The following is a 21,409-nucleotide window of genomic DNA, read 5'->3' as shown; positions in this document are numbered from 1 at the left end:
TTCTAATATAACTTCCTTTTAAAAAGATTTAAACTTTAGGGGCCAGAGCAATATTACAGTGGGTAGGGCACCTGCCTTGCTGACCCAGGTTCGATCCCCGGCCTCCCATATGGTCCCCCAAGTACCTCCAGAAGTGATTCCTGAGAGTGGAGCCAGGGGTAACCCTTGAGAAGAGCTGGGTGTGGCCAGGGAAAAAGAAGATGGGAGGCTACTCTCCTCCAGCCTTATATTATAAAGCTACTATAACTGAAACAGTGTGGTACTGGAATGAAGATACTCACACCAATGGGACAGACTGGAGAGCACAGAGACAAGTCCTGCTGATCTCTGACAAAGGAGCTTAGAGCATGGAACAGAGGAAGGAAAGTCTCTTCAACAAATAGCACTGGGGAATTGGTCCGTCACCTGTAAAATAATGAACTCAGACCCCATCTCACACCAGGCACAAAAGTAACTCAAAATGGACTAAAGACCTCAAGAGCGACCTGAATCTATGAATTCTAATGAGGGAAACAGGGAAACATAGATCCCTCCTTGACAGAATCCACTGAAGAGGATTCTCAATGGATTCAGTGCCACTGGCCGAGCAAATGGAAGCAAAGAAAAGCAAACAGGACAACAGCAAATCAAGAGGCTTCTGTGCCACAGAAGAAGCTGTGACCAGAACAGACTGGCCCACAGACCAGAAGAACTACTGGCACACCACCCATCTGACAAAGGGTCAGTCTTCAACATATATAAAGCGCCGGTGGAACTTCACCGGAACAAAACAACCAGTCACTGAAAAATAGTGAGAAGAGACCAACAGGCGCTTCCTCTGAAGAGTCATACAGACGAGGAGAAAGCGCTGTGTCCCTGATCATCACCTCACAGTACGAGCCTGGTACACACCACAGAGTGAAATCAACCTTGGAGGGAAATGGCGGGAAGGAACTGCATCCACTGCTGGTGGGATGGCCACGCCGTGCTGCTCACAGTAGTGACAACACAGGGACGGGGAGGACTACTACTTGGTCACAAGCAAAGACTAAGTCACACGCTTTGCTGCTGCACGCTGCAGCTGGAGGGGACCGCACAGCGCGGCTGGCCATCGGAGAGACGGCTGCAGAGTGATCTCTCGTGGGGTCGCGGCCAGGAGCCCCCACATATATACAATAAGGTACAAGGCAAGGGAATCTGAGAGCTGGTGTACAGGACAGAAGGGGACCCACGAATGGGGCAGGGACACTGGGCTCTGGCGGCAGGGCTGGGGTTGGAATGGCAGATGCAGGAAACCCTATCACTGACAGTTCTGCAAAACTGTAGATCACAGTGACTTTAAAAAAAAGAAGCCTTACAAAGAAAAGTGGTTTGCATATATACATTCTTTTTCCCCCTCTTAAAATGTTTACGCATTCTAAAAATAGGTGTCTATAAAAACCAGAGTAATGACTGTCTTAAGTGATTAAATTTAAAAGGATTACGTAATAGCATGTTTAAAGAGAAAAGCTTTCTTTTTCGTTTTTAAATTTTAAAATGGTACTATATGATAGGTTTTTTTCAAGTAAAGTATTTAACAAAGAGCTTCCAAAAGCTATAGTAAGCACAATTTTAATTAGATACCAAGTGAATCAGAGAGGAAAATATGGACAAGATTTCCTTGCAAGTGTGCAAAATGCTAATTTAGTACCTAACCTAATAAATACACAATTCCTCCTTCAAAACCCCGATCCTTTGATCTGAAATGACAAAATCATAAACCAGACATCATTCCAGAGGTGTTCTGAAGTTAAAAATAGCAGTTTACTAATACTTCCTTATAAGAAATTCCTTGTTACTTGGTTTTACAGGATGAGCGCGACAACTATTCTCAGCTTTTGAGACTGAGATGACAGCCTGACACAGCATTCACTGGAGAGGAAGAACTCTGAATACAAAATTCCACTGCTGGACTGATTCCTAATAAATATTTCATCTGTCACTGTCTGAAATGAAGAACCAAGAAATGCAGGATGGGGTAAAAGGCGTACTGAACACAGTCCTGAGAATGTTGCCCAGAGCCAGCCTCATGCCCTGTGCGTCTCCTCTGGGGGCAGGAGACAGTGGTGCCCAGGCTGGCAGGGGGGTGTGGAATGCCTGTGGCAGCTCGTGGCCAGGTCGCCATTTCAGCAGGTCTGGACAGTGGCCAGGTGCTGGGCACCGAGCTGCCTGCTGCTCGCCCTGTGTCAGCTCCCAAACACATCCTCCTGGGGGGATGCCCATCAGGCTGCCTGCCGTGCAGAAAGGGGCCGCGACCCCCCACCAGAGACGCTACCTTGCCAGCGGCCGCCCAGCTGCCTGCCCAAGTCTCAGGTGGTCTAGGCTCCCGGCACTACCACATCGGCCAACCCGATGACCGCCTCAGCCTCTAGTGCTGCCTGGGGAGGCCGGGCGTGGGCACCAGCGGGGGCAGGAGTTGGCCCTGTCCACTGCGGGAGGTGTCCGGTTCAACCCTTCCACCCGAGGCGGGCAGGAGCCGAGAGTTTGGACTAGCTGTAGCTGACACCAGACCCATCTTCCCTCCTCTTCGCATTCCGTCAATAGTCACCAATATTCTCACTCTGGGACCCGTTCCCAGAGTGCACAGCCCCTCTGCTGGGTTTCTGAAAGTCAGCCCGGAAGCAGCGCGGCACAGGGCCTCCCGGCTTTCCCCAAACACCCGGCACGGGCGGGCGGCGAGACCCGCCTAGCTAGGAGCTAAATGTCCCCGCTCCCATACGCAAGCTGGCGGGCTTCCAGCTTCTTTTTTTCTTTTGCTTTTTTTTTTTTTTTTGCTTTTTGGGTCACACCCAGCGATGCTCAGGGGTTACTCCTGGCTTTGCACTCAGGAATTACCCCTGGCGGTGCTCAGGGGACCATATGGGATGCCGGGGATCGAACCCGGGTCGGCCGCGTGCAAGGCAAATGCCCTACCCGCTGTGCTATCGCTCCGGCCCCCTTCCAGCTTCTTAATGACTTTCTCCCTCCAAAGATCTGAAAGGGGTCTGAGCAGCCAACACCACGGAGATTTAATCAAAGCCTCTGTTTATACATGTTTTTGAGAAGCAGCCACCAAAACAATACATTGTTCTGCTTTCAGAACAAAACAAGAGTTAAAAAAGAGAAGATACTTTCAAACGTTTCAAGTGGAATTGAGCTGCAGACTGCAAAAACAAAATCTGAATCCAGTAACATGATAATATGACATTTTTCTGGAACTCTTAACTGGCAATGCTATATTTAAATACTGTTACTTATCTTACCCACTAACATTTTTGTACCCAATTGGCTAACTAAATGAATTGTCCTCCAAATCAAGACACGAGCTTAAAAACCCACTTTCCCCTGTTCTATTTTATTTACAAAGTCACCGGCTCATCTTCCAGTACTAAACAAACGGTTGAAAGCTGGACAGAGAACGTGGCCTGAGGGTGTGACCAGCAGGTGCGTCCCCTGCAAGTTGCCCAAGAGCGAGGGCCCGGAGGGCACATCCCCGCTGACGCTGAGCCCTGCCCGCTACTCATTGCTTCTGCCCACTGTTCTCCTTGTGCCCTAGGTTTTGGGGACACACCTGCACCTGGCTCTGCACTCAGGGATCATTCCTGGCGGTGCATGGGGGACCACATGGAGTGCCAAGTCGGAGGTGTGCAAGGCAAGCATCCTCCATGCTGGAGAATCGCTCCGGCCCTGCCCTTGCCTGACTTTCGAGTCAGCCTTTCCATAACTGACACGTCCCTTTCCAAGTCCTCGAAGGCCACCTCTAGGCTGCTCTCCCCGGGGCTGCTGTGTGCACCCTGAGGACAGGCTGTCTCCCACGGGGGCTCTAGCACCAACCAGGACAGGGAGCCATATCTCACCTCAGTGGACCTGAGCTCACGATCAGAACAGGGCCACGATACCGGGGAGGGGGGGGGCTCCTCCCAGGCTACTGCTGGAGGGTCCTGTGAACTTCGAGCAGAGCCAGTATCCGACATGGGAGGAAAGGCCCTCAACCCAGAGGGCTGGCCACCAGGGACCCCGCATGGAGCTGGACCCAGGAAGGGGGAGGCTCCCTGCAAGCTCAACCCTTCCGAAGAGGCAACAGCCACCTCCTCTGTCCCTGCTGTCCTTTCAACACACCCACCACCACCAGTTCATGCCAGGGGGTGCGGACGAGCTGAGTGAGGGGAAGAGATGAAACTGGCATCAACTGAAGACTTCTGTTTGAGAGCAGATTATTTTCTGAATGCTACTAAATGAATGGGCTCAATTTTTCTGGCATATTTTTATATATAAAATGATCATTTAATTGGGGAGGGGAGAACTACCAAGAGATGCTCAAGGGGTCTGGGGGTTACTGTGATAAAGCTCAGTGAAGTTGGCCAGGGGTTCGATGGAGGGCTGAGGATGCGGCGCCTCACCACCAGGGCCTCCCCAGAAGTGCTTGGCAATCCCCAGGGATGCTCAGAGCCTCTAGGGCTCACCTGGCAGTGCTTGGGAGGCCACATGGTGCTGGGGGTCACACCTGGGTCAGGCACATGCGAGCCCCCCCAACCCCATGGCCACTGTATTGCTTCCTTGTCCCTGTGAAAGAATCATTTAGTCTTCAATGGATATATTAGAAAAGTACGACGGAACAGAAACATATTTCTGGAGAAAGATTCTCTATTTACAGAGATAAAGGTTTTATTTATCTTAGTATCAAAATGTTATTGCACTTCTTGATTCCCTAAGAAGACATGAGTAGCTTTTTGCACCTATGACATTTGTGGAGATTATTGATGCAGTGTAAATCATGTAACAGTGACATGAATCCAGGGGAAAAAAAGCATAGCTATATTTCAATTTTCAGTTTTCCAAAATAAGCGTACTTATTGGTGTTGTTTGTTTTTGTCACACCCAGAGGCACTCAGGGATCACACCTGGCAGGTCTCAGGGAACCATATGCAATACCAGGAATCGAACCTGGGTCAGCTGTGTGCAAGCCAAGCACCCTACTTGCTGTATTGTACCTCTGGCCACTAAAATATCCGTCTTGGGCTTGGAGCGACGGTACAGAGGGCAGGGTGCTTGCCTTCTATGCGGCTGACCCAACTTTGAACCCTGGCATCCCATATGTTCCCTCAAGCACCGCCAGTAGTAATTCCTGAGTGCAGAGCCAGGAGTAAGCCCTGAGCACCACTGTGTGTGACCTAAAACAACAACAAAAAGCATCTTTAATACACCAAGCTACTTAGGTAGGACCTTTGTCTGCACCGAGGTTTTTGTGAGGACAATGTTCCAGTGAGGAAAGTTTGCTGAGAAGCTGCTAACAGCTCAGTGACTGTGGTCAGACTGTCGGCCAGAGGGTAGCGGTGATCCTTTCCTCCCTGCCTTTGCTGACGATCACTGCGCTCCATCCACTGCACCAGAACCTTAGCAGATGAGCCAAGTCTACTGGAAGAGACATGACAGCTGTCTAAAGTTATTTGTTCTGAATGCGCCACCAAGTCACAGTTTGAAAAACACCACTATAAATACTTTTAGATCCTGTTAGAATTATTCCCATATTGAACGGTAGCACACGAGAGAAAAATTTCACATGACCTGGCGTGTTTCTTTCAGACTAATCCAATCCAAGGCTCCTCCTTGCTTCTCTCGTTACAAGCCTGAATTCCACAAGCATCAGCGAAAGTGGTTTCAGGCTGGGTCAGCAGCAATCAGCAGTGAACAAAGATTCGGTAACAGAGACTGGAGCGGCCGAACACATGCTCTCTGCATGCTGCTAAACATTTTTCTCAAACCGCAGTAAAGAATTTTTTTTTTTTTGCTTTTTGGGTTACACCCGGCGACGCACAGGGATTACTCCTGCCTCATGCACTCAGGAATTACTCCTGGCGGTGCTCAGGGGACCATATGGGATGCTGGGAATCGAACCTAGGTCAGCCACGTGCAAGGCAAATGCCCTACCTGCTGTGCTACCACTCTGTCCCCAGTAAAGAAATATTTTAAGGACAAATCTAAAGGGCCATGAAGATGGGGGGACACGAGAATCCGAAGGAGAGAGAGGCCAACAGCTGTAAACAAAGACAGCCCGTCTCTGAGGCAGCAAGGATGCCAGGAAAGGGGATCGGAAGCCACGCCTGCCACAGGGCCGGGCCAGGCAAGTGTCGGGAACATCCACTCCCTACACACGCTACCCCCTCCCTGCAAAGCACCAGGGTACACAAGGCTCAAGAGGTAAAGGGTTCATGTGAAACCTTCTCTGCAGGATTCTGAAGGGACAGGCCTTCACTTGCTGAAGTGCAGACCATTAGTTACCTGCAAAGGACACACTGAGCTGAGTTAGCGAATACATGTGAACACAGGAGAAATAACTACGGAGGAGGAGACAGAATTAAATGATCAATTCAGCTGGCACAGGTGGGCCGGTCGGCGTAGCTAGTGCTACTTCACAGACAGAGTGAACCTGGGGTAAAGCACCGCCTATCTGCTCGGGGAAGCGGCCACGTGCAGCTGACACGCCTGTTCTTAGAGGCCAGGCGGCCAGGCTCTGTGCTTTTACCTGGTGGGAGCGTACTGGGCTGCGGCTGCGTTCCAGCTCCAGGGAGGGGAGGGGGACTGGCCCTGATGGGCCCAGCACTCTGGGTTGGGCTCACGCTGGCCAGAGCCCCGGCAGGCAGTGGCTGACCTCGCTTTAACAGCTGCTTCTGTTCTTGCTGGCGGAAGCGTGGAGGCACCTCCCGAGGCAGGTAACGGGATGCAGCTGGCTGCTGGCCGCTGGCAGACGCACGTTTGCCATTGCTGCTGCTGGAGAGAGTGCTGGTGGAAGTACTGGCACCGGTACCGGCAGGTTGGGGCTGGCTTGAGCAGGTCTTAGTAGGTTCTGGCACTATAAGGAACAAAATAAAAAAGGACCCAAAACTTTAGTAAGTCCGTCTTAACAGCCGAGCGAGAAACAGCAGAAACTGGCAAGGCAACGTCGGGGAGCGCTTTTCCCAAGGCCGATGGCGCCCTCCAGCAGCGGCTCCCGCAGGCCGCGTCAGAGTGCTCGTGCTCGCAGGCCAGAGGCCAGAAAGGTCTCGGTGCGGCAGCGCAAGCGCTGACCGGGCCTGTCTGACAAGTTCCCGGACCGCACCGTGAGGCCCAGTCTTGGTCTCCAGACAACCAACTCACATACTGTTGTTTTCATGCTGGCGACAATGCAACGAAGCCCGGCTGCAGCCCGGGTGGGGTGAGCTCTGTGGCGGCGGCTCCTACCAGACGCTTGGGCAAGCATGCAGGGCCCCAGCCACTGCACACACAATGGGTTCAAGGCAGTTTGAGGGGAGAAAAGGAGCACGAGAGTGAGAGTCTTGAGGAGCCCAAAGCGGACAGGATGTGAGCAGCAACCCTGCAGAGGGGCAGAGGGCCGGGGGTGCCCCCAGGCTCCCCCCGTCATCTGGAGCCTGGAACAGGATCTCGGAGACGGCAGTGATCCCACCGGAAAACTCACTTTCCCCTACGTTTCCCAATGTCCTAGGTTTGAGAGCTGAGTAAGAGCCACCCAGTTGAAGAGAAAGAAACCGGTATCCGGGCAGACCGGGAAGCCGCAGCCCTGGCCCCAGGCCCCTGCCACAGGCGTGCAGGGCCTGGTGGAGGGATTCAGCGCCAGGCTGTCTGCCCGCCCGGAGAAGGACGGCGGAACCACCTCATCATTGCGGTGCCGGACAGAGAGACACGGGCACAGCCTTCCATTCTGTGGGGCCACGTTAGCTCAGCCCCTTGGGATGCTCTCCCTGGATATACAATTTCCTTGGTCTTGGTGGAGACAGGAAATCGGAAAATCATTTTTGTTTGATTTTGGGGCCACACCTGTGGTGCTCAGGGATTATTCCTAGCAGTGCTTGAGGACCATATGGGACCCGGGGGACCAAACACGGGCCAACTGTGTGCAATGTAAGGGCCTTAAGCCCTCGAGTAACCTCTCGCCCTACCCTTCACTTGAAGGTTCTCTATTTGAAACGCAACAGCACTGAGATCATCTATCTTTCTTCTGTTGTGTGTGTTGGGGGAGGCCCTCCCAGGTAGGGCTCTGGAGGTCAGGGGCACCCTAATGGCGATTTTCAACCTGGCCGGCAGTTCACTGCTCAGGTCTGATGGCCCTGGGGATATCCAGCGCCCCTGGTGATGCTGTGGGCCTCCAACCACACCCAGTGCTGCTCCAGGATCAAGCCTGGGTCTATCACATGTCCTAACAGCTGTACTATCTTCCAGGCCCAATCCATTATGCCTCTTTTAATTAAAAAAAAAATAAAGTTAGCGATAGCACAGCGGGTAGGGCGTTTGCCTTGCACGCGGCCGACCCGGGTTCGATTCCCAGCATCCCATATGGTCCCCTGAGCGCCGTCAGGAGTGATTCCTGAGTGCATGAGCCAGGAATAACCCCTGTGCAACGCTGGGTGTGACCCAAAAAGCAAAACAAATAAAAAAGTTATACAAGCTAGTCTAGATCCTTTTGGGATGTACAAGAAACTTTATGCATGTGTGTGTGTTTGTATATATATATATAGAGAGAGATATGTAGATGGATATGTACTTTTAAATCTAAATTAACAAAAGTTCTTAAATATTTACCCAAACGATCTAAAAACATAACCATGCAAAAAATGCACAGGAATATTTGCTGAAACTTTATTATTTTTTGTTTTGTTTTGGGGCCATAAACAAAACTCTGGCGGTACTTAGGAGTTCCTCCTGGCTCTGTGCTTAGGGGTGAGCTCGGGGAACCATATGGGGTGCTGTGGATCAAACCTAGACCACCTATGTGAAAAGCAAGAGCCCTATCTGCTGTACTATCTCTCCAGTGCCTCAAACTTTATTCTTAATTACCCAAATTGGAAGTAAACAGATCTTCTGTAGGTGAAGAACAATCTGGTCTGCCCAGAAACATGGGGTACGCATCAGAGGGCAGGGAAGAACAGGCAATACATGCTACTATGTTAGCGGCCAGGGTGAAGACACCACTGCTTTGTGATCACAACTATAGAACATTCTGGAAAAGACAAAACTATAGAGACAGCAAAAAATAAGTCAGGGGCCACCAAGAGCTTGGGGGAGAAAAGGATGAACAGGCAGAGCGCAGAGGACTTTTAGGGGCAGAAGTGTGGGAAACTGGAGCAGCAGACACTGCACATTGTGTATCCGTCAAAATCCATATACAATACAAAGAACAGGCAAATGCTAAGTCTGAACCTAGTAACCAGGCATCAGCACTGCCCCAGCAACTGAACCGGAGAAACGGAGGCCACGGCAGGGCAGGGAGGAACAGACAGGAAGCGGCGTTTGCCGCTCAATCTTTCCGGAAACCCACAACTGCTCTGAGAGTCTGCTGGTGTGGCTTTGCACGTGGCCCATACATGGTTCTGAGCACCACTAGGAGTGCCCCTGAGCACAGAGCCAGTTTGTAGGCTCTGAGCACCACAAGTATGCCCCCCAAGAACTGATAAATGCTTTATTAATAAAAACCTGCAGCCAACCACGCTGCCAGGTGACGGCAGCACGCGAGGCCCTTCCCAGCAGCTTGGCGAGTGGCTGAGAGCAGGGAGAGCTGAAATGGAGCAGAACACACAACACCGCTGCAGTTACCTGACACTGGGCCACCGGCATGCCGGCAGCCCAGGGCGTCACACACGGGAATGCAGCTGGGTTATACGGGCGCTTCTCAGGGGTTACTCCCGACTCTGTGAGTTACTTCTTAGGAAACTCGGCTTATAAATCCAATTACTACAACATCCAAAAGCTGCAGAGGCAGAAGAAAAGGAGTGCAGGAGGGAGGGAGGGGAGGGAAGGAGGACTGTCGTCAGGGAGCTGCGGAGCTGTGCCCACCCCTTCTCTTCTGTCACAGGTGACACTGGGCAGCATGTGATCAGAGACAGGAAAGGCCTTTTGTCTGTCATCCTGACTTCAAAGGAAACATGCCCAAACTCAGAACTCAAAGGAACAACGAGCAAGAATTCAGACAGTGGCAGCGAGCTGCAGGCCCCTCCGGGACAGACCCCCAGCCCCGGGAGCTGCCCAGCGCCCCCATGGCTCATCTAAGGCAGTCCACTCCCTCCCACGCGCCGCTGCTCTCTCTGGGGCACGTTCACGGCTGCTTTTCTTCCAAACATCTGGTGGAGATAGAATTCACGCAGCTGAAAGGAAGTGTGCAAACAAGAACGCGTGTATATGGGCCTCCGGTTTTGAGCCGGAGACATCTGTACAGGTCTCTGTCACTGTGTTTATGGCCTGAACACTGTCTCACTGGAGAGTCAAAGGAGTCCTTTTTCCTTCGCTTTTCGATTTTTGGGTTACACCCACCCAGCGATGCTCAGAGATTATCCCTGGCTCTGCATTCAGGAATCACTCCTGGTGGTGCTTAGACAACTGTACTGGATGCTGGGGATTAAACCTGGGTCAGTCGCATGCAAGGCAAGTGCTTTCCCCACTGTACTATCTTACCAGCTCCTAGAGTCAAAGTATTCTAAATCTGCCTTCCAGGTCCCCCGTTCAGAACCAGGGTGGAGCAGCCAGGAGATCTGGAGAAGGCGGACAGGAGTGAGGACTGTATCCGGGGAACGCACAGGGCCTGCAGTCTACCCTCTGCGGGACAGTGGGCTAGCTCCTGGTGCAGAGACAAAGCTTTCTCTCATATCAGACAGGGCATTAGACATGGAGCTCTGAGAGGGAACAGGAAACCTCAGTACTATATCTCAAAGCTTTACTAGTCGTGGGCTAAGCAGTGGTGCTCAGGGCTTGCACTCCTGGCTCTGTGACTCATGTGGTTCAAATGTGTGTGCGTGTGTATAAGAGACGGGGGAGAGGGAGGGAAAGACAGAGGGATAGAGAGAGAGAGAGGGAGAACGAAACACAGTAGGGCTAGTTGCCTGCTGTAATGCTGCCACAGATACAGTCACAAGAGACCAAGGGCTTTGTGGACAAAGCAGGCACTCTGCCTTGGTTTACCCACCTGTTCATTCCTGAAAACGTGGATGCTGCTGGAGAGTACAGCAGGTAGGGCATCTGCCTTGCACGTGGCCAACCTGAATTTGATGTCCAGCACATACATGGTGCCCTGCCAGGAGTGATCCTTGAGCATAGCTGGGTGTGGTCCCCAAACCCAAAGCAAAACCAACCAACCAAAATACCCTTATTTTGGACCATGCAGCAGGTAAGGGCATTTGTCTTGCATGTGGCCGAGCCAGGGTCGATCCCCAGCTCTGCTTCCCCTGAGCTGCACTAGGAATGATCCCTGAGCACACAGTCAGGAGTAAGCTCTGAGCACCACTGGGTGCAGTGCCTCCCTGAAAGACAAATGGAAGTAGGTAAACTATGGATGACCTCCCTTCTCGTCGTTGCTGCAATGATGGGGGCGGGCTGCTCCCGTGTCACAGGGGTCGAACTGAAGCCGTGTGCAGTGTCGGGGATCCAACTCCGAGGCCTCACGCCTGCAAGGGGCCAACCCACGGTCACCCATGCTCATTCTCAGTCAGCTGAGTTGCTAGCACTGGGACTCCGAGGGAAGGAAAGGTCAGCCGCGCTCATCAATGAGGGAAAAGACACAGAGCGGCCTCTCTTATGGGTGATGATAATGACAATCACGGGGATAAGGTGGCATCTGTCAGATCTCTGGGACTTGCCGCAACCTGAGAAAGCAATTGGCAAGTGGAATAACTCGGCATCTGAACCCAGCGAGCAGCTCCGGGCAGACTGGCCGTGCAGCGCAGGGCTCACTTCCCAGGCAGCCGGCCCAGGGGCCAGCAGCCCTGCCCTGCTGCCCCACCTCACGCGGCAGGGCGTGTTTGCTTGCTTCACCCTGTCCACAGAGTATTTGCTTGTTGTTTTTGGGGGGCGGGGGGACACCCAGAAGTACTCTGAGGCTACTCCTGATTCAGTGCTTGGGGTCACTCCTGACACTGTTCCGCCCTCAGACCACTGAGCCATTTTTCATTAAAATCAGACAAACAGCATGTCGACAGTATCTCCATCAGACACCTGCAGCAGTGGCCACCTTTGGTTCCTCAACCCCTCTCTGCCCAACAAGCGTTTCCTGTCCCCTTCCGGTGAGGGTGACACCTGCTGGCCCAGGAGAGAGCAGCAGCGGTGAGTTCAGCCCTTTGGTCAACAAAGGACCAGAGCTTTCCTTAAGGACATGCACTGCCACAGAACTGACACAGGCATTCTTGACCAGAATCTCATGCCACGGCCATTATCCTGGCTTTTCAGGCAAGCAGGCATACGGCATATTTTAAAACCAACATTTTCATATGTGCCTATAAAGTACGTGGGCATTTAACCCCCACTGTACTTCTGAAATCTTGACATATTGTTCAATTGGTGTGTAAATGTGATCCAATTTCCTCATTCACTTCCTGGCAGTAGAAGATTATTAATTCAAGTCTGATACTTAGAATCTGAGACGAGGGGCTGGAGCAATAGCACAGAGGGTAGGGCATTTGCCTTGCACGTGGCCGACCCGGGTTCGATTCCTAGCATCCCATAGGGTCCCCTGAGCACCACCAGGGATAATTCCTGAGTGCAGAGCCAGGAGTAACCCCTGAGCATCGCTGGGTGGTATGACCCAAAAAGCAAAAAAAAGAATCTGAGACGAGAGCTGACAGAAGTTTTTCTATAAATCTATGAAAAGTGCAGTCTCTTGGGGCTGGAGAAATAGCACAGTGGGTAGGGTGTTTGCCTTGCACTCGGCCGATCTGGGTTCGATACCCAGCATCCCATATGATCCCCTGAGCACTGCCAGGGGGTAATTCCTGAGTGCAGAGCCAGGAGTAACCCCTGTGCATCGTTGGGTGTGACCCAAAAAGTGAAAAAAAAAAAGGTGCAGTCTCTTAGGCAGAGACACAACACAACAGAAAAAGATGAAAAAATTAGGAATTAATTTGAGTCGTTTCAGCATACTCAGATTTCATTTCTTAAAAATTTAAGTTTACCCATATATGTATATATCATTTATATCACTTGTCATCCCGTTGATCCTCGATTTGCTCAAGCGGGCACCAGTAACGTCTCCATTTGTCACTGTCGAGTGCTACTGTAGCCCAGTGATATCTGCTCGCTCCAGGAACAGAAAGAGCCTCAATCCATTCATTCAGGGTTTTGATGAAGAAGTCTGACCGTCTTGTTAGAGGGCTAGAGTGCGGCCATGTGGTCTTCTGATGTCCCGTGGAACCCAGTCGATAACAGCTCTACATGTCCGGCCCATCTGATTTTTGACGCCTTGGCAAACGAGACAGTGTCCCTGATTCTTGACCGTCGACGTAGATCGGAACTCCAGATTCCTTCTCTCACTTGAGTGAAAAGTGATACTCCTAGCATAGCTTTCGATTCCTCTTTGGGATACCCGAATAGCATATGTTAGTGCAGGAAGAACGGTGAAATTAAAAAGATGTGCTTGGAGTCGGAGGTTCTTTGTTCTCTTAACCACTTCTTTGACGCTCCTGAAGGCGTTCCAAGCTGCTCTCTTCCTCCTGCGCAGTTCTGGCACCAAGTCATTCCTTATGTTGAGTTCTCGACCCAGGTACACATAACTGCTGCATTCAGAGATGTTCGTTCCATTGAGAGCAAATGGAGCGTCAGGGACTAGTTCGTTTTTCATGAGCATCTTCTTATTAGGGTTCAGCTGCAGTCCGACCTTTCCACACTCTCAGTCAAAGTCGGCCAGGATTCTTGCTGATTGGTTAGTGTTTGGCGTTATGAGAACGATGTCATCAGTGAAGTGGAGGTGATGTAGTTGACGACCATCTATCTTCACTCCCATTCCTTCCCATTCCAGTCGTCGCATGATGTTCTCGAGGGTGGCACTGAAGAGTTTCGGTGAAATGGTATCACCCTGCCTAACCCATCTCTTTATGTCAATGATCACTTCCTTATAGAATGGTGAGATCCTGGTGGTGAATCCATAATACAGCTCGTGGAGGATCTTGATGTACTGAGTTTGAACGCCCTGTTTGGCTAGGGCTTCGGTGACTGCTTCAGTCTCAACAGAATCGAAGGCCTCCTTTAAGTCAATGAACTTTAGACAGAGCGACATCTTGAACTCTCTCGAAACTTCGATGAGTTTGCTCACCGTGTGGATATGGTTGATCATGCTGAATCCTTTTCGGAACCTGGCTTGCTCACATGGTTGTCCTTCACCTAGTGTTCTGCTATTCTATTCAGAATGACTCGAGTGAACAATTTGTAGATGACAGACAGCAGGCAGATTGGGCGATAGTTGTGAATGTCGTGGATGTCTCCCTTCTTGTACAACAGAACGGTCCTGCTGGTTTTCCACTGGGACAGAACCTTGCATTCAGACAGGTAGCATGTGAAGAGCTGAGCCAGTATATTGAGGAGTACTGGCAGCAGATTCGGGTCTAACCTTGTCCGGAGTGGGTGCTGTACGCGTCTTTACCAATAAAATGGCGTGTCGGATTTTGGAAGGAAAGGATGTTGGGAACGACATATCCATCCTGCGGAATTGGGCATGTGGACAGCTGGACGTGGCTGTCAATGAGATCCGAGTAGAAGTCGTGAATAATCCTCTCCACTGCCCTTCTGGAAGATGTGATAGATCCATCAGGATGTCGGAGGGCCGTCATTTTTGTCTTGTAGTTGGCAAAGGACAGGCGAGCGTTGCAAATACTTTTCCCAGCTTCTGCCGCATCAGCCAACACTGCTGCTCTTCTCTCTCTGAGGTCTTCCTTTATCGCTTCTCTGCACAGCTTTGTGAGCTCGGACATTAGCTTGTGGTTGCCTGAGGCTTGTGCCAAACCACGTTGGCGGATGAGCTTGAAGGTTTCCGAAGACAGGCGTCTGTTCGTGGCTTTCCCACTCTCGGCATTTTTCACGCAGTCATGGAGGTGCTGAACCAGTCATTCGTATTCCTTGTCGATGTTGTTAATGATAGCATCTTCCCACATTGCTGCAACAGTGCCAAAGAGCCCCCAGTTGGTGGTCATTCTGGGAGTTCTCTTCTTCTTTTTTTATTTTTTTTGTTTATTGAATCACCATGAGAAAGTTACAAAGCTTTCAGGCTTAAGTCTCAGTTATATAATGCTCAGACACCCATCCCTTCATAAGTGCACATATTCCACCACCAGGAACCCCCATATATCTTTCCTCTCCCTCTACCCCACCTCCCGCCTGTGTAGCTGATAAATTTCACTTTACTTTTCTCTTTACTTTGATCACATTCAATATTTTAACAAAAACTCACTATTATTGTTTGGAGTTTCCCCCCACCAAAGTCAGACCTGTTGAAAAGGAAGCATTTGATAATTTATTTTACATTGCTGACAATGAAGAGATATGAGGTCGCGGCTATTGTGGCCGCGCAGTTTCAGATTTCTGTATTTTAGTAACTAAGTCCAGGGAAATTTCTGCCAGAAATTGCTTCACTGCAAGCTCGTACCTCCCTTTCGTGGTCATCATAAAATGGCGGCCGGGGCTCAGTTCACAGTCTAGAGACATCTCTGCAAGAAACTGCTGGTGCCCAAAGTAGTTTAGCTGGCCTCCGGGGCCATGGTCATGCAGCAGCGGAGAGCTGGGAGTTGCCTTCTTAAACTTAAACTTTGCAGTCCTTTCTCCCCGCTCTGTGAAGTAGAATTTTGCATGAAGGAGACGGTGGTCCGATCCTGTTTGGAATTTTGGGACAACCGCGACATCAGTCAGGCAAAACCTTCGATTGACTATGATGTGGTCAGTTTCATTGTGGAACTGTCCACCAGGAGGCTCCCATGTCCAACGTTTAGGTTCGGCCTTCTGGAACTGTGAGTTTCCATGGATGGTCTTAGCCGACATGATGAATTCAGACAGTCTCTCCGCCCTGTTCATTCCATTCTAGTCCATGGGACCCAATGTGGAGTTCTTCGGGTGACCTTCTCAGTCCTATCTTGGCATCAAAATCACCAACAATGATCTTGTAGAAGGTGTGGTCTTCTTTATAGAACCTCTCCAGCTCCATGTAGAACTTCTTAATTTCTTCTTCATCGTAGTTGGATGTTGGTGCATGAACGATGAAGATAGAAACTGCCGGCAGTGAGCCACATCTATTCAAGCGTAATCGTCCAATTCGGGTTGTTAGGCATTCGAATGAATCAATGCTCATGGCCAAGTTCGTGTTGACAAGGACACCGACACCACCGACACCTCTGTTGCCACATGTTCCGAGGAACAGTTCTTCTCCAGTGTCTAAAATTGTGTGATGTGATTCATGACTTCTCATTTCGGTCAGACCAATGATGTCGTACTTCATCTTTTGCACTTGCACCAGCAGGTCCTCAATGGATGCTTCTGATGCCAGCGTATATGCGTTGAAAGTACAGACAGTCACTTTAGTCTTTCTTCATTTTGGCAGTCTAGTTCGTCCCTGACATTTTATCAGCCTCTCCTTGCTTGACCTTCTTCTTCTTCTTTTTTTTTTTTTTTTTTTTGGTTTTTGGGTCACACCTGGCGATGCACAGGGGTTACTCCTGATTCTGCACTCAGGAATTACTCCTGGAGGTGCTCAGGGGACCATATGGGATGCTGGGATTTGAACCCGAGTCGGCCGCGTGCAAGGCAAACGCCCTCCCCCCTGTGCTATCACTCCAGCCCCTGCTTGACCTTCTTAACACTGCTGTATTGGGGGCTCTTTCGGTGTCAGGCAAATGAAGCCCATTGTTGTTAGCATATCAAATAATTCGATATTCGATATGTGTGTATATGTATATATGTATAATTGTTCATAAAAATGACAGAGAAAGAACTCTGGAACCAGGCTAGAGCTCAGAAGACAGAGCACATACCTTGATATGTGAGATCCTGGGTAAGGAACAGGGCAAGTAGGAAGATTACTCACACTTGCTCTGTCTGTGGGAGGCCTAGGGTGATGGCCAGCACTGTTGGGAGTGACCCCAGGGCATTGCTAGGTGGAGGCCCCACCCCCTTGAAAAAAATAAAGGAAAAAGAGTATCTTTCTCTTCTGTTAGTCATCAGTGATTCTAAGGACTATATCCTTTGCTAAAATTTCATTCTTCAAAAAATACATACAATTTCATTTCCCCCACCCCCATGATTACAGTATCTTGTGCAATTCTATGGTGACCAGCCCAGAGGCGGAACCCCTCAGAACAATGAGCAGTGTGCAGAAGGCGGCTGGGAGCAATGGGGCCCATCTGCTGTGGTGACTGGCAGTCCCCAGGGCACCTCTCGGTGCATCCTGTTGGCACTGATGGCAGCGGATGGCTGATTGGTCACTATGGCAACCGAGGAAGCTCAACTCCAAAGGAGCAGAGTCATTAACCACAAACCACATTAACTTCGTCTACTATTAATGAGAACTGCTGTTTAGAGATATTTTCTATCCTCATCTGTTACAGTTACCTCTCTAAAAAGAATTCAATTAAACACTATTTTAAACTCACGTTAGAGTAAAATCATTCTAACAGAGGGAGCTGGAATGATAGCACAACGGGTAGCGTGTTGCCTTGCAACAGCAGGGAGGGCATTTGCCTTGCACGCGGCCAACCCGGGTTCAATTCCCAACATCCCATATGGTCCTCTGAGCACCGCCAGGGGTAATTCCTGAGTGCAGAGCCAGGAGTAACCCCTGTGCATCGCCAGGTGTGACCCAAAAAGGAAAAAAAAAATCATTCTAACAGAACTGACAGGCTACTCTGCTTTTAATCTGGGGTTCTTCGAAGAAAACGTAGCATGTGTTCCATGCAAGTATTCCACACTCCTATGAATACAGCATGCCGAGAGAAGACTCAAACAGGAGTGTTTTTTTTTTTGATCACTTCCGGTGATGCACAGGGGTAACTTCTGGCTCATGCACTCAGGAGTTACTCCTGACAGTGCTCAGGGGACCATATGGGATGCGGGGAATCGAACTCGGGTTGGCCATGTGCAAGGTAAATGCCCTCCCCACTATGCTATCGCTCCAGCCCCTCAAACAGGAGGTTCTGGTAACAGCCCATGCCAAGGCTGACGCAGTGTCAACACATACTGGCTTTTCTGTCATCTTCAAAAGGCAGTCAGCAACCATGTCCCCGGTGACCACACAGCAGGCGGACATGCAGGATGAAGGTACAGGCCAGCGGCTTAGCACTTTCCGCACCTCCACCGGGTCGTGCCTGTCTCTCTTCACTCTGAACCGTCCTGCACGCAACAAGCTCATGGAACAAACTGCAAATCCTAAGTCTTCCGAAGCACAGAAGGTTACGAAAATGCTGCCTCCAGTGTGTCCAGGACAAGGGCGTTACCCTCCCTAGGAGTGCGTGGACGTGGGTCCTTCCATGAAGCTGCGGGGCAGCCGGAGCCGGAGTGGCTTTGCTCCCACCTGCCAGGAGAGGGAGCCCGTGTCCGTGATGCCAGCACGGTGCTGGGGCAGGTCTGCAAACAGTCTGAGAGGCCTCACTGACTAATGCAGACGCTTAGGTAGTGTCTATGACAGTTTCTATTATAAAACCCAGATTCCCTTTCTTAAGGTAAAACGCTATCTGCACTTTAACACGCCTATCTATATTTTTTCCCGTTTACATTTTCTGAATTCTCTTCACTCTTACCAAATTTTACATTGGTAAGTTTTGCCTATTTAACATATATTAGCACAGAATTAAAAGTGTTTTATGACAGGGAAGTTATGATAATTACCATACTAGGATCCAAATACAAAATAAACTTTAATGCAATAAGGGGCCTGAGAGATAGTACAACAGGGAAGGTACTTGCCTTATATGCAGCCGTTCTGGGTTCAATCCCCAACATCCCATATGGTCCCCCAAACACTGCCAGGAGTGATTCCTGAGTGTAGAGCTGGAGTAATACATGAGCATTGCCAGGTATGGCCCAAAAACCCCAGAGTAAACAAAATTAAATATTTTGTATTTTAGATTAGCAGTCCATTGCCTTGACTGGAACTATAGCACAGCGGGTAGGGTGTTTGCCTTGCACGTGGCCGACCCAGGTTCAATTCCTCCATCTCTCTCGGAGAGCCCAGCAGGCTACTGAGAGTATCCCACCCGCATGGCAGAGCCTGGTAAGTTACCTGTGTTGTATTCTATATGCTAGAAACTATAACAAGTCTCACAATGGAGACGTTACTATTGCCCACTTGAGCAAATTGATGAACAACAGGATGACAGTGTTACAGTGCTACAATATTTTAGATGCTCAAGTTGAAAACTTAGTTGTGTAAATAATAAGCAGTATAACATGTTGTGCAAAATAATTCTAATTTCTTCATTTACATAACAGGTAAAAATCATATAGTAATCAATCATCACAAACTGATTTTTATGATTTTCTGATAATTCCATTTGCCATTCCTTTAAGTTCTGTTGGAGCAAGTAATATGAAATAAACTTTTACAAGCCTGCCGAGGGGGAGAAGACCTGGGGACACTGGTGGACATGAGATGCCTGAAAGAACTCGACCCCTGGCACCGAGTGCCCAACTCAGCCCCCAAGGCAGGCATCACTGTGCTTTTAAAAGTAGCTGGTGCCCCCGCACTGCTGGGGGTGCCCTGTGAGGCATGGAGCGAGCCCGCCCTGGCAGCTCAGAGGCAGTCAACCTGTGGGGAACAGCTGAGCTCAGATGGGGCTCCCAGTCCCCACAGCCGTTACGTCACAGGCTGGGTCTGAGGGCGTCTTCATCTGAGCACGGACAACAGTACTTTCTTAGGGTTTCTTCATGGTACCAAGAACTGAACCCAGGGCTCAGAAGACGAGTGCTCTACCACGGAACCACACTCCCCACCCTGAATCTTTTTTTCCTTCCTTTAGAGCCACACCCAGCAGCGGTGCTCAAGGCTTACTCCTCGCTTTGTACTCAGGAGTCAGGGGACCAAACCCGGGTTGGGCCACATTCCAGGCAAGAGTCTTAAGTCCTGTACTATCTCTGACCTCTTTAGGTTTCATTGTTGCTGTTGTTTCAGCCCCGGATTAAGTATTTTTTGTTGTAGGATACATTCCAAGAATACTCATGCACATGAAATGAACCTGACTTACTGATTTTAGCCAGAATTTCTAAGGCTTATAAAATATTTTCATACTGAAAGCTGTTAGGCATATCATGGGTGAGACCAAGTATCTCGACTCGAGATAGCACAAATACTCTTCGATGAACGATTTATGGCTTTGAGTCATACACCTTTATAGGAGTATCAATCATATATATATGCATTGTTCTACTCTTGCTCAGAAGGACTAAGTTTGCAATCAGGGATGAAGCCTTGCCATGCAGTTTGTAATGCTGACTTAGGACAGTCATGGGGCCGGGGACAGCTCAGCAGTGAGGGGGATGTGCCCTGCAGGCACCGGGACCTGTGTTCAAACCTGGTACCACAAGGCCCCTCACACCTGCCGGAGTGGCCCTGGTGGTCCCTGCCAGCACCAAGCCTAAGCATACACCATCACATCACCCTCCCCTCACCCTCTCAGCCCCACCCTCGCCTGACCCTCTCCTCGCCCTCACTTAGAGATCCTCACACGGGCACAGAGGATGGGGCAGCAGAGAGGGCCTAGAGAAGCCACTGAATGGAAGCTGCAGAGAAAGCTCGGCTCCCACCTGACCGGGGAACAAACTTCCTCACCGGGCTGGAATCTCAGAAGAAAACGAGTCAACAAAGAACTCACAAGTCAGAATTTGAAAGAAATGCGGGGGCCGGAGCGATAGCACAGCGGGTAGGGCGTTTGCCTTGCACGCGGCCGACCCGGGTTCAATCCCCGGCATCCCATATGGTCCCCCAAGCACCGCCAGGAGTAATTCCTGAGTGCAAAGCCAGGAGTAACCCCTGAGCATCGCTGGGTGTGACCCAAAAAAGCAAAAAAAAAAAAGAAAGAATTTGAAAGAAATGCAAGAAAGGAAATTTCATTTTAACTTTCTCAACACCTCATTTTCAGTTAGAGGAAGAAACAAACCATATGTTAGACTGCGTTAATCAGAAAGATTTCTAATAAAATTGAGTTCTGAATTTATCTCTCACTTTTAAATGGGGAGGCTGACAGTGCTCAGGGGAAACACACAGTGCCGGGGATCAGACCCAAGGCCGTATAAATGCTTTACTACTGGAGGCATATGCCAGTCCTGCACGAGTCTCTTAGACAGACTGTATTCATATTTCAATGTTTATGTCCAGATATAAAAAACTTATAAATCTTAATAGCATAAACAGAATAGGCTACTCTGCAGGAGAAAGAAAAAAGTGTAATACACACACACAAATGTTCTACAAAGTTCTCTAAAAACATTTAAAATAGATTTGGAATGTAGCCCAACAACAGGGTCCCTGCCATCCCAGGCACTGCAAACTCAATTTAAAGATGTTTAAAATAAACCCAAATACGAAGAGGGCAAGTTTTCGTTTGTGAGCGATCAGGTCGCCGCCCATGCAGCGCTCAGTAATGGGAGCGCTGCTGACTCGTGCCGGTACTGAGTGGGATGGCAGCAGCAA

At 49.9% G+C, this 21,409-nt stretch overlaps 1 protein-coding gene across 3 annotated transcripts in view; it reads right to left on the bottom strand.

Annotated features, from left to right (window-relative positions):
- The window catches only part of TNRC6C (trinucleotide repeat containing adaptor 6C), a 104,931-nt gene that overhangs the window by 41,848 nt on the left and 41,674 nt on the right, over positions 1 to 21,409 (bottom strand). For all 3 annotated transcript variants that reach the window (XM_055131006.1, XM_055131004.1, XM_055131005.1), the window contains exon 4: positions 6,521 to 6,847. In XM_055131006.1, the coding sequence (XP_054986981.1) occupies positions 6,521 to 6,847 (327 nt within the window). The remainder of the gene's footprint in view (positions 1 to 6,520; positions 6,848 to 21,409) is intronic.

The sequence above is a fragment of the Sorex araneus genome, chromosome 3, assembly GCF_027595985.1.
Source record: "Sorex araneus isolate mSorAra2 chromosome 3, mSorAra2.pri, whole genome shotgun sequence".
NCBI classification, from domain to species: domain Eukaryota; kingdom Metazoa; phylum Chordata; class Mammalia; order Eulipotyphla; family Soricidae; genus Sorex; species Sorex araneus.
This window is presented reverse-complemented; position numbering and strand designations above follow the sequence as displayed.